Source organism: Beta vulgaris, chromosome 7, assembly GCF_026745355.1.
Source record: "Beta vulgaris subsp. vulgaris cultivar EL10 chromosome 7, EL10.2, whole genome shotgun sequence".
In the NCBI taxonomy this organism is placed as follows: Eukaryota; Viridiplantae; Streptophyta; class Magnoliopsida; order Caryophyllales; family Amaranthaceae; genus Beta; species Beta vulgaris.
This window is the reverse complement of record NC_079208.1, coordinates 44,822,066-44,836,621: the sequence shown is the minus strand read 5'-3', so window position 1 is coordinate 44,836,621 and position 14,556 is coordinate 44,822,066. Positions and strand designations below refer to the sequence as shown.

Sequence of the window (14,556 nt, the reverse complement as noted above, 5' to 3'; positions counted from 1 at the left end):
GAATTCACGCATCAAAAGTTATTTCTAAACTATTATGTGATCCTTGATTATATATGCATGAGATCCTGTTTTAAGTGCTTATAAATATAATTCATGAAATTCCGCTTATAGTACTTATAATCCTACATGTTATGGGAAAGCAGAAGGAAGAATGCCCAAGGAAAAGAAAAACCTTAAGCTCTGGTTACCATGTTAGAGATTAATCCCTTGAATATAATATTATCATTGCTGAACTTGGTTAATATACAACATTACAGAGGTAGTCTAAGGGCCTGTTCTCCCCAGCTTACTTTCAGTTTAGTTTAGTTCAGTTCAGTTCAGTTCAGCTCCAATAAGTTCAGTTCAGCTCCAATAAGTTCGGTTCAGTTCAGTTCCGTTCAGTTCAGCTCAGCTCCATTCTTTTATAATCATTTTGTTAAATATTATTATTATGTTGGTATAATTTATTTTACTAATTACTCTTATTATTATTATCATTATTATTATTATCATTATTATTATTATTATTATTATTATTATTATTATTATTTAAATATATATCATTACTATTAAGTATTATTATTATTATTATTGTTGTTTCTATATATTATTTTGTTTATTATACCTTTACTCATTATTATTACTATTATTATTAGGAGGAACATGGTTTAGGTCAAAGCACAAATAAACCCACTTTTTTTAGCCCATAAACCAATCAAATCGCGTCAAGACGTTTTATGATGTAATTTTCGCGGTCCAATCCAATCATTATTTTTATTACTAAATATTTTTATATTATTAAATCTAATTATTAAAATAGTAATATTAATTTACTTCTTAGATATTATTGTTATTATATATCATCATCAAGTATTAATATATTAATACAAATAATATAAAATAATTATTATTAATTATCATTATTATCATTAATTATTATTATTATTAATCTATGATTATTAATATTATTTATTTATAACTATCATTTAAAAATATCCAAAATACTATTATTATTATTACTTATCATTATAATTATTATTTAATATTCATATTATTATTGTTCATAATATTATTTATATATTTATTACATTCATTTTAATTTAATTCAATTCAATTCAATTCAATTCAATTCAATTCAGTTCAGTTCAGTTCAGTTCAGCTCCAATAAGTTCAGTTCAGTTCAGTTCAGTTCAGCTCCAATAAGTTCAGTTCAGTTCAGCTGTATTATACCGAAGAGAACATGCCCTAAGACTAGAAGATAGGAAAGCATTTACATCATAATCAACTCTAACCTAAAATAGATGATTACAAAAATGTTTACAGAATATTATATATTCTAATGTTATTGACTAACAAAAACGAAGAAGGAAAAAGAATTACAGACCACACACTTCATTCTCTTCCATGCTTCTTTCTTTTATCACCAAGGCCACCAAATCAACCTCCAATTACAAAGCATTAAAGATCTACATTTACAAGTTGTAATTCGCTCCACAAACTAATTTTTTTTTCGAAATAGGTGATGAGTCCATCATGGACGCCCCACCACAGGCACAAACATCCATGATGGATGCCTCACCCTGTTTTTTTTTTTTACAAAAAAAAAAAAAATAGAAGTTGTGGTGTTTCTCATTGTTGGTGGTGGCGGTGGTGTTGGTGGTAGGAAAACCAAGGGAAGGGAAAGGGAGGAAGAGAGAAAAGAAAGGGAAGATGAAAGGAAATGGAGGTATACGTATACGATATAAAAATACTATACTTAGGACGTTAATAAGTAATTTTAGTGCGTTAGTAAATAATATGCAAATGTGGATGTCGATGGACTTGTGTAACTCTTATTTGGTATTCTAACACCAAACTAGAATTATGTTAGGTTTCAAACGAAAATTTTAAAATGGACATGTTATCAATTAATACTCGTATAATAGGTCATTTTGTGATTTATCATTCGATCTTCTTTAATAAAGTTTATTTGCATTCACTATAGCTACCTCTTCGTATGGTATGGGGAATTTTGCACTAAAATAATGTCATAATGCAAATCTGTCTTAAAAAATTTGAGCCCTCCCTCTGCTAATTATAAATTTGGGCCCTAAATATAAAATATTATGCATAGATTGTAAAATTATAAGTAATGTATTCTACATAATATATCATTGTTAAATTACTTTTTACAAAATAAAGTTTGGGCTTGAATGATATGGTTAAACAGAATTACTCTAAGACAATTGGGCCCTGTAAAAAGCAGGACCTATGATGTTTCTCCCTTTGCACGTCCTATTAGACGCCTCTATCATAATTAATATTTTGATCTCTGAAGTCAAAATATGTAACTTTTGGCCCCTCGAAATTTCCTTTTAAATTTGGTAAGAGATAATCATAGTGACATTAGACTATTCGAAAAATGTCCTTTTTTTTAGACAAGTAGTTAGTATAATTCTAAAAAAAAATATAATTCAAAAATGACCTACTAAAATAAGTAATTAATAATTTTATTTTTTATAGTCTAGAGCAACAAAGATGAATTATGTTTGTTGTGGGTTGATCACTGGTCAACCAAACAACCATAAAGACATAAAAAGTACTCCCTCCGTTTCCTAAAGATCTTCCCTCTTTCCGTTTAAGGGTGTTTCCAAAAGATTTTCCTTCTTTTGCTTTATTCCTTATTTGGCAAAACAAATTTCCCTATTTACCCTCTCATGTCACTATCATATGGTCCACCATTACATTATTAATTCAATTTTACTCCCTTTCTCTCTCCTACTTTAACCCCTTTTTATTTGTTTATTTATCTTAACCCCTTTCTCTCTCCTACTTGACTCACACCATGCCCCACACAACTTGATTTTCCTTGGTATCTGTAGGAATAGTAAGTGGGAAGATCTTTAGGAAACGGAGGGAGTATATATCAGCATACTTCGGTATATAATTCGCTTTTTTAGTTTACGATTTGTCTAAAATGGTCAAAATAGGTGAAAATCGATTATAATTCGTTTTTTCGAATCGCAATTTATGAAAGTGAAAGTATTGTGTCAGACCGTCTGACACAATACATTTGGTCGGACGACCACTCCTCTCTTTCTGTTCATCCCTTCCACCTTTCCTACCTCTCTCTAACTATTCTGATTTCTCATCATCAACCTTCATTTTCTCTCTCCTCTCCTTCTTCCATTCCAACAAAAAACTCTTGTTCAGCTTTCTTTACATAATTCCACTTATTGGTTTACACTTTTGCTCTGCCATAAACATCATAACCCAACTCAGTTCCTAAAAGAAATGGAACACCATAACACCGTAAACACCATAAATTGATGCAAATTTCTCAGTTGCTCAACTGTCAGATTTTGGGAACCATGGAGTTCAAGTGTTCGCGTCCAACACAACTACTCGCGAAAATGGGACATCTAGATCTGTAGCCTCTAACAATGGCTTTCAAGTATCTACCATGGATGTTGAAGGTCATTGGTAACCAGATTGAGATTGAAGAACAAAGGAAGAGAAAGAGAAGTGAAAGGTGCGCAAAACATTGGAGTTTTAAGAAGAGATTTAATCCATATGAATATATGATAATGAGATTGATGACGATGAATTGGTGATGATGATCGTAAATGGTGATGAATTGATTTTGTTGTCATTATTAATACAACATCTCTTCTGCAATTTAGGGGTAAGAAGAGGAATGAAGAAGAAGGAGAAAGTGAGAGAAAGCAGAGGTTAGTGTTTTGTTTTCTTTTCAGTTGGACTTTGTTTTCTTTAGTTGGACTTTGTTTTCTTTCAGTTGGACTTTGTTTTCTTTCAGTTGGACTTTGTTTTGTTTCAGTTGGACTTTGTTTTTTTTCAGTTGGATTACCTGAAAAAAAACGAAGACTACCTGAAAAAGAATGAAGACTACCTGAAAAAAAATGAAGACTACCTGAAAAAGAATAAAGACCAACTGAAACCCAAAGTAAGTCTAACTAAAGTACAAAAACCAACTGAAAAAAAAAAGACTAACTGAAAACAAAATGAAGACTACCTGAAAAAAAATGAAGACTACCTGAAAAAAAAATTAAGACTACCTGAAAAAAAAATTAAGACTAACTGAAAAAAAATTGGAACCACCTGAAAGTCGTCCGACCAAAGATTATGGTCGGACGAGTCCGACACAATACGTTCTCTTTATGAAAAGATTAGGAAATCATGTTGCAAGGGTATATATGGATAAATCTGGATCACGAATGGAGCTTCAAAGCTTACTGCATGATTTGCAACGGCAAGCCACCTTGCAGATTCACCAGATGACCGAGGGGCTGCTGGAATACTGGGGGCTTCTTTCAATGTGCGAACCCACAGGATGAAAATAAGGGAATAATTATCCAATCTATATTTTATCAGAAAAAACGTTTCCACCCAACTGACCGAAGATAAGACGTAAACTACTTATATACTATATAGTCTATCCGTTCCAAATATAAAGTTGGGATAGGACTATAGGTGTCTAATGAGTTTGTCTAGGCAACCAACCGTTTGAGTCTTTTAGGAGACTCAAACAGGGGCAATTTGGTCATTTTAAGCTTTGGAAATTTCACTCGCGTGTTGTTTGGTACCAATGCTAGGTTAGATTGGTACATTGTCCGAAAATTTTGATACCAAAGTAAGGTTGCTTGGTACCAATCCTGATAACAATGTGATACCAATACCAGGTTATAATGGTACCAATGTGAGTGTTTGAGTCTTTTTTGGACTCAAACAGTTGGTTACCAAGGCTTTCTCGTGTCTAATTGTCTAAAGTCTGAACACTTCAATCTGTTACCATGTATGATGTATAAGGTTATTCGGTATTTGGTATATAAAGAATTCTTTAAAAAAATTGGTATTTAAATAATAGAAGTCCTATTTTTGTATCATGTAGTAGAAGAGATGAGTGTCAAACTAAATTTAAATATTTCTTCTAAATTTTTTGGTACCAAATGCAGGAGCAATTTATACTAAACTAGGATATTAAATGTTAATATGTGTCTTATGGTTAGATGCGGCTATTTTTTGTGACTAATTTAACTTTTTTTTGGTCTTCATGACCCATAGGCCATAACTATCAATTCAACATTTTCATCTAATTTTTTTTGGTACCAAATGTAAAAGGAATTAGTAGTAAACTAGGGTATTATTAAATGTCAAATATGTGTCTTATGATTAGATGCGGCTATTTTCAGTGATTTATTTGTCTTGTAACGGTTTTCCTGACGCATATTCACACAATTATATCACTAGCTACACATTAATGAAAATTATAGAGGTTAGATATTGCAAAAATGCATATTGAGACGAACCTAATAAGATATAACTTGATTTTTTTCCCTTAAATATATATAAACAAACATTGTCAAAGACATAAATTTTGACTTTAAAAATGATAATGGTGCATATAACTAGGGGTTGGGGGAAATCCTAGTTACAACACAATCACCATCTATGACCCTACATGTCTTGGCCATGCTATCCGCCACTTGGTTGTGCATTCTGCTACAGTACTTAATCTGAATCTCCGGCCATCTCACTAGCCACCGACTGCATGTAGTTATCACATTTGCATATAAATCACAGTTACCTAATGTAAGGATATCGATTGCATTTTGGCAGTCGGAATAAATAATAGCCTTGGGTAGACTATGTGTCTCCACAAAGAATAAGGCTTCGAGGATTGCAAGAAGTTCCGCTGCAAGGGAATTCTGAGCGTAAATTCTTTTCTCAAATTCCACAACCCATGAGCCATTCCCCTGACGAACCACCCCACTAATCCCCGCTATTTCTAATAGACCAACAAAAGAAGCATCGACATGAATCATCAAGTAGTCCGGAGGATATGGGCAAACTCCATGGGAGCAGGTTGTACAGTGTTACTAATCCTCTGCTTTGAAAGGTATTCCTAAGCATGACCCATAGCCCGAAAGCACAACACCATTACAGGCGATGGTTCTCGGTCATGGAAGACACAGTTATTCCTATCCTTCCAAATTTCATGATACAGGTAAGGGAAGACACTCCCCCAAGGAATTTCTTTATATGTTTCCGGCGACGACATATTCTCATAGATCCAGTCCTTGAATTCCCTTCTGGGGAATACATGCATTCCAGGACACCTCCAAGTTTCACTACTCTTCGCACAATTCCTCATGATATGAGCGCCATGCTCGGTATGGTCCTGACACCTAGGGCAAGTAGAATCCTAAACAATTTCCCTAATAGCAAGAAGGTGTATGGGGAATACGATCCTACCATAGTAACCACATCAAAATTTGGATTTTTGGTTCTATATTTCCTTTCTAGATTCAGGACAGGTCCGCCACATCTTGATTTTGGGGCAGGAGTATTTTAGAATGGAGTAAATCATTTGTCCTCTCACTAAAACCATTACACATCTATTGGCCAAGAGGAATATTACATCATCAGTTGTGAAATAATCTGAACACTAGTTAGAACTTATAATTAAGTACATAAGTTGTTGTGTGATTATCAAATATTATTTTAAAGATAAATATGAAAGAAATATTACATCATCCCCTTTTTCTCTTTCCTCAATTTAAATTGTTTTTTTATTCTCTCTTCGTAATCTGCTGACAGATCATCTAATAAACATGCTCTAATTGATTTGGAACTCTCCTTCTACTCCCGTGAAAGGAGCTCATCTCCATTTCACCTTACAATTTTTTTTTTGAAAAAAAAAAATGATATTTACAAATAACACTTCATAGAAGTATAATTAGTGAGTGACACATAAACCTCTCGGTAGTTATCCACTCAATACCTTATCAAATAAACCATAATTATACCTAAAATTCCTAAACCAAATAGGAATAGCACTCCTAATTTTTCTTCTATAAAAAGGCCTCAATCATTGATACCAACCTCTTTATCAACACAATCCTATCATCAATCGACACTTTGTCCCACTCTCTCTACCCCACCACCAAACAAACCTCTCTTAAATCTCCATTATATATTATCCAAAACCTCCAAAATCACTCCTACACAAATATCATCTCAAAAAAAAAAAAAACTCTCGTTAATGGCCGCTGCTATCTCAAATTCTCTCTCCCAAACTCAACTGAAATTCTCTCTTGTTCCTTCTCAAAAACCTCTGAACCTCAAATTTAAGCACTGGGATTCGAACCTTGGTCGCGGCAAATTCCAGAGTATTTCGGCGAAGTGTTGCCTGAATTTACCATTGAAGCTTAAGTCTCCTGTAGGAAGATCGTTGAGTAGTGTTCTTCAAAACGAACCTCACTGTTTTTACGACGCCGTTTCAGTGGAGTTGAATCGAATTGCTGAGGATCGTGATGCCGCTTTTGCTCGTTTTGATCTTAGCTTGGGCTCCTCTGAGGCTTCCCTTCATAGGTAAATAAAAATTTACTTTTAATAATTTGTTTCTAGTCTTTTTTATTTGGTCCTATATTTTACTTGGCTTATTTTTGAAAAAGTTTTATTTCTTTGTTTACCTTGATCATTGGGCTTATCGTCTTGTATTTTAGCGGAAACAGTGGCGTATCCAGGATTTTAACTTCGGAATTTCAATTATTATTAGTCTTGAAACTGGTAATTTTTACCTAATTAGAGTGTCATGTCACCTATTACTTCAATATAAATCGGTGGGGACGAGAGAGTTATATGCGCTCTGATAAGCGATAAGGCATTTACGAGATTCTTGATAACAGAGACTATAGCCTATCAATTTCATAGTACAGTTTTAAGTTATTAGTCAAACATCGGTTTGACCAAACTTTTGGATAAAATTTGGAGGGTTCTAAAATCGAGGAAGATAATTGTTACCGTGTGCGGGGTTAAAAAATTGTCATTGCCCATAGTGTTAGAGATAAGATAGGATCATAAAGATACGATAAATATCTATAGGGTTATTACAAATATATCCCATAGATATTTATTATATCTTTATAATCCTACTTTATCTCTAATAGCTACATGTGAGGCTTTCCTATGTTGTTGTAATTTGAATTGTTGGACTAGATTTGATTATTATTAGTAATAGATTACCATTAGTGTGAGACTGCGAGGGAAGGATTATATAAGGTTTAGGTTTATGTCTAGGACACATTCTCTTCATTTTTAAAAAATTAAGGTTTAGGATTGGTAGAGTCTAATAAAGATTGATTAAGTCCACAAAGAGTTAATCAGGTTTAAACATAAGGTTAATTGTAATAAGTTTTCTTTAGATTAAGAGAGCGTGGCTTAGCCATACCCCTATGTTGTTACAATTATTACTACTCTATTGATTTGTACTTATCAAGGGAAATGACAATACTTATGAAATAGTATAGGCAACTACATGATGAAGAGATAAGTGTGATTTTTTCACTAGTTATGAATAACTCACATTTTGTTTTTATTGATTTTAACATACTAAATTCAACTTCTTTCTGTGGTTGTGATACTAAGTATGAATTGCTTATTTTGGTTGAGACAAGCTAATTGATATTCAATTTGGTTATGAATATTTTTTTTTTCTTTTTTTTCTCTCCCTGTTTTCATTGTTGAGAAGAAAAGAGCATATGCCGGTTTATACTATTTGACAAGATTTAGAAATAGTATAGAATCTCTACATTTTCAAGACATCTTCACATGGAGGATAAGTTACATTGAATAAAATAAGTGGAGTTTTGGTGCTACTTGATAAGCATGCTTTATTATTAGTATTTGATAAGTTATTTTCAATAAAGAAAACTATAATTGTTAGGGAGTAGATTTCAAGACTTCTGCTGCATTTTCACATGGGACCTTAATATCTCATACTTTCTCTGTTTTTTTACATGTTACACATTGATATTTCATACTATTTACAAATTGCGTCAATAATGACTAATAAGTGCATAGTGCACCTGGCAAGGTAGTTACAGAGAGAGTTTTTTGATTAGGAGATTTGCCACTCTGAAGTAAGCAAGTTGTGTCACCTGAATGAATTCAACTAATGAAGCATATTTGGTTCATTCTTTTATATGCATATTGGTGATTGCCTAATATTGCGTCGTTTATGTTTCTAAAACTTGCTATCATTGTATGCTGTCACACCGTGTTTGTGGAGGTACCAGCAGAGAGCCTATGAATCCGAAATGCTAGTATGCTTCTTACTTACAGTGAAACTTTATTCGCAGAGTTGTGTACTGGAGTTTTTCACATTAAATTAACCCATCCTTGATTACATGAAAGCAACAACTATCATTATGTAGAGGAAAGAGCCTGTGGAAAGACATTGCTCTTTGCTGGACGCTATTTTTGGAGCAATCCAGCAGAGTGGAAGTGGTGCATAAGGAAACAATAACTTCTTTCTTCACCAATTTGATGTTATAGTGAAGTAGTTTTGCTTGTCTGTTAGATCATACCAAAGGGTAAGGTGATTACAGAACGGAGGTAAATGTTGTTAGGGTGCATTCATGCAATAATCTTGTCAACCATGGATTGCAATTAATCATTTAAAGCCTTGAACAGAGCAATGTGTGACAGCTTACCAGCCGTTGTGATATATATCCGTTGTTGACAATATGGACTATGGAGGTGTTTTGGGAGTTGCGCACCAAGTTTGTCCAAATTACCTTTAGCATGGGAAACTTCCAATCAGCAACGCATTGCATTCTCAATGGCGATAATCCTGCTTTGATAAGTTGCCAGCTATTCTCTAGCTTGATATTTTCTCTGTTTTACCTGTGAATGTGTTCTAGAATGCTATGTCAGATTACACTGATGCACTTGTGTCTTTGCAGTTGAATAGTAACATTTTGGTAATATTTCCTGATACAATTCTGTTTTCTTTTTCTGTGTAAATTAGGAGGATTGCAAAATTGAAAGAGGAAGAATGTCAAGTTGCTGTAGAAGATGTCTTGTACATGATAATCTTGTACAACTTCTCGGAATTTAAAGTGCCTCTAGCTCCTAGCCTCTCTAAATGCCTCTACAATGGCAGACTAGAGATCCTACCTTCCAAGGACTGGGAGCTAGAATCTATTCACAGTCTTGAGGTCTTGGAGATGGTTAGGGAACATCTAAGTATCGTCCTTGGGTGGAAGGTAGGCTCAAGTGTTACTGTCAACTGGTCCACGACTAAAGTCCGGAGACACCATCTTAGCCAAGTTTATCAAGCATCAATCTTGTATGGTTACTTTTTGAAATCTGCTTCCCTTAGGTACCGTTTGGAGCAAAGTCTACCTCCAACATACCAACAAATATCTTTTGGGAGCTGGAGCCCGCCTCCAGAATTTCAGTCCTGTGGCTTCGAGAATGTCTTTCATGGTAACATGTTCAACCCAAGATCCAGAACATTAAGCCAGGTTAGTAGAAGACCAAGGATGAAAGAGGCCAATCTAAGGTGCTATGTGACAGGTTTTGACGTGCAGACAATGGAAGAATGTGCAAAGCTGAAATCAGAGGAGGCTGCTGAGCTTATTGAGAAGCATTGTTTAGCACTTTTTGGGAATTCTAATGCTGAAAACAATGACATGATCTTGACTTCTTTGTCAAGCTTGAAAAGATTGGTTCTCGAAGCTGTTGCATTTGGGTGTTTCCTTTGGGACGCAGAGCAGTGTGTCAACAGTACATATAAACTCAAGGATAGATATTAAAACAAGCCTTGGAGTAATTGGTAAACTCTTTAGAGAAAACTTTTTAAGCTAATTTTGTAAATATGGAAGGCTTATTTACCTTGGCTTTTGGCTACTAGCAGTAAGCATAGTTTTTAGATGAGTAATGACTTGAACAGCAAACTGCTATGCTTTAGTTTCTTCCCCTTCGCCACGCGGGTTCAAGGTGTAAATATTACTTATATGACACTATTTGTGCACAGTTGGTGTTTATATATTCTTCATATTTTACTCATGGGCCATGGCATTTATCGACGGGCCTTAAGGAATTAGTCTTGAATGGTGGAGAATGTATTGAGTAGAATTAAAATCTATGCAAAAAATACATTTGAGATAATTTTTATTACCACGGTGGTTTCAGACTTTATATTTTACAAAATATATAAATTCATTATATATCACTAAAACCTGTTACATTCTCCACTACTAAGTATTGTTGCCTTTCGAAAGTCGTAAGCATACCCATGATTGAGTGAAATCATTGTACCTTTGATGGTTGGGGCAAGCTCGACGTCCAACTGTTTGAGTCTTTTAGTAGACTCAAACAGGGACTTGTTGGTCATTTCAACTCCAATCCAAGAGAGTGGAAACTTTAGTTGTAGGCGTGTGTGGGTTAGGAGTTTGGGACAAGCAAAACTCTCTCTCCTCTCTCCTCTCTCCTCTCTCCCTCCTTATTATGCTTCTTTCCTTCACTTCCCCCAACTCTCTCTCTCCCTTCATCTTTTTCTCAAAACAAAACTCCATCTTTTTTCAGAGGTTTTTAGGGTTTTGTAACCGGAAAAAATTGTTGAAGGCTCCCGAAAAACTGCATTATTCTGACATCTTCGATATTGGACAACTTATTCAATATCATGGCAGTTTTGTAAGTTTAATAACAATTAATTGATACAATTCAATATAAATATAACATTCACTTGATATGATAAGATGTAGACGGGATATGATACAATAGCCAATCGATATGATATGAATGTGTCAAGATATACTCCCTCTGTCCCAAAATGTTGCTACATTTTGACCGTTGGCACTATTCACTTGGTAACTTTGACTGTCTTTTAGTTGATATACATTATAAAAAACATAGTCATGTTGGATCTTATTTGATTTGCCCCACTTTGTAATTTTCAAATATATAATTTTTATATTTTTTTTTCATATATGTAACTCAAGATATTGTTCTTTGAAGTTGCATTTCGTAAACTGTGAAAAAGCAAATGTAGCAATATTTTCAGAACAAATGGAGTAATATACTAGTCATCTAAAATATCAACTAGACTTCAAGTAGCAAACCTCAAATAAAAATATATTAAAAATAATGATAATTTATAATTTATAATATAATTTTGTCATAAAAATTACAAAAATGTCATGATACTAGATAATTGTCCAATATCGAATACAAAAACATTATTGCTCATGTCTACCCCCCTTCAAAATCCTTTATCCCCCATCCTACTCCCCATAACGACCTAGGGTTCGTTTGATTCAACTTATTTTGTCTTATCTTATATCTTATCTTATATTATCTCATCTTATCTTTTTTTAAAAAAAAAAAATGAGTGAAGATAAGTTTAACAAAACATCTTATCTTATTTGAGATGATATTATCTTATTTGATCTTATTTGATCTAATCTTATTTTATAAGATCTTGAATAAGTAAAAAAATAAGTTGAACAGAACATAGCCTTAGTCATCACCAAAAAATAGAAGGATTATTTATCCAAATTTGATAGAATTTGTGAATACAACAAAACCCAACTTCATTATATATGTGATACTTTTTTTTTTTTTTTTGATAATTTAGCGAATTTCATCAAAGGGAGGCAAGATAGCAATAGCTTGCGCCCACGAGTATTACAATGGCAGAATTGCAGCAGACTATAGTAAGAGAAAATAAACAGAGCATTTATAACCAAGCAAGAAATTCAGCGAACCCTTGCTTAGATAGAGTGTCTGCAACTACATTTGAATCCATCCTTTTATGAATAATGGAGATATCAAGCCATTCCTTCCTTGCATTTCTGATGTAATTCAACTGGATGTTCAGATTCCACGACCCCCATTCGTTGCTATTACACCACTTGACTGCATTAGCTGAATCAGATTCTATAGTTATAGGAGTTTTTTGAATGTTCTCGAATGAAATTTGGATGGCTCTGAATATGGCAATAATCCCAGCTGAATTAATTTCAATCGGAGGCACTGGACTTGAGAAGGCACACATGAAAATTCCACTTTCATTTCGAAGAACTCCACCAATGGCGGACATAGAATGACTTGGATTTACTGAGGCATCCACGTTCCATATCAATCGGGGGAGACCAAAAGGAGATTTGCTTTGGCATATCCAATTCCCCCCAACTAACCTCATCATACGCTGACCAGTTACGGCAAGAAGGATTTCAAATCACTTCTTCTTGGGAGTGAGGAAGCGAACCCCCCATCCCTTTAACCACCAACACAAATGCACAAGAATGAGCTCTTATATTTGAGCCAAACGCACATGAATGAGCTCTTATATTTGAGCTATAGATTACTCAACTTCATTGAAAATTCTGGGCTTGAAGGATAAATCAATGGGCTTGAAAGAGAGTTGAGTACCCATATTTTGTTTGAACCACGTTTCTCTAGAGAGTAGTATTCATAAATCTCCATTAAACAGCAAGGCTAGGTAGCGGTGTAGAATGTTCCCGCAGCTCATCTCACCAAGAATCTTCGGCATCTCCATATATTCCATGAGGCTAATGCCAATGATAGGTTTTTTTGCCCCTCACTCCATAAAAATTGTTGTTGGAGTTTATTTATTTTGTTAAGGAATAAGGACATAAAATAAATGGGTAAGCTTGATGTGGAAGCTTTTATGAGAGTTAATCTTCCAGCAATAGAGAGCGATTTTCCCTTCCATGATTGGAGTTTTATTTTAATGCGTTTGATAATGAGATCCCAAGACTCTATTCGCTTCACATTACCACCAATAGGGAGGCCAAGGTATGTGAAAGGAAGTTTTATAACTTTGCACAAAAGAGAGTTTAACACGGATTGCAACCACCCATCATCCAAGTGAATGTCAATGAGAGAGATTTTATGGAAATTTACTTGAAGTTCGGATGCCAGTTGAAAAAGGATGAGGGCCTTCTTAATGTTGAGATGGGAATCAATCCTTGGTGGGCAAAAGATTATTGTGTCATCGACGTATTGAAGATGAGTGAGCCTTATACCCCCCTAGACATCTCCACACCTACCCTCCCACAATCTTAAAGATGCCGCCTTTTGAATTACAAGACTAAAGGTCTCCACGTTCAATTCAAAAAGAAAAGGGGACAAAGGGTCCCCTTAATGAAAGCCTCAATGAAGTTTGGAAGGTATGATGGGAGAGCCATTCATCAAGATTGAAGCCTCTGCACTCTTCACACATGCTAGAATCCATGAAATCCATAAGGGGGAAAAGCCTATTTGTTGCAAAGTCCATTCCAAGTAACTCTAAGCTACACTATCAAAAGCTTTATGGAAATCAAGCTTTAGGATAGTAGCTTTCATTTTTTTTCATTTGCATGAGTCAATGAGTTCGCCTGCCACAAGTGCCCCATCAAAAATTTATCGAACCTTGATGAAGAAGGATTGGTAAGGGCCGATAAGAGAATCCATTACAATCTGTAGCCGCCTAGCTAGTTACAGTTTAGCAAACATCTTGTATATGCACTTAACCATGCTGATTGGTCTAAAATCCTGAAGGCCATGGATTTTCAATCTTTGCGATCAAGGCAATAAAGGCAACATTTGAACCTATTGGCAGTTTCCAGATGACCAAAATTCATCAAAGATTTTATAGATATCCTCCCTAATCACATCTCATGCCTCCTTGATGAAACGAAAATTGAAGCCATCCGACCCCGATGCTTTTTGTGAGTTGCATGAATGGACTGCCTCAAAAGTGGGCCAAGAGTGGTGATTCTCCTT

The 14,556-nt window shown here is 34.5% G+C and overlaps 1 protein-coding gene across 1 annotated transcript; it reads left to right on the top strand.

The window, feature by feature from the left end:
• Positions 1 to 6,789: 6,789 nt before the first annotated feature.
• On the top strand, positions 6,790 to 10,833 carry LOC104899578 (UV-B-induced protein At3g17800, chloroplastic). The gene is made up of 2 exons (XM_010686793.4): positions 6,790 to 7,350; positions 9,791 to 10,833. The coding sequence occupies exons 1-2, from the start codon at positions 7,022 to 7,024 to the stop codon at positions 10,578 to 10,580; spliced, it is 1,119 nt and encodes a 372-aa protein (XP_010685095.2). The 5' UTR covers positions 6,790 to 7,021; the 3' UTR covers positions 10,581 to 10,833.
• Positions 10,834 to 14,556: the final 3,723 nt, after the last annotated feature.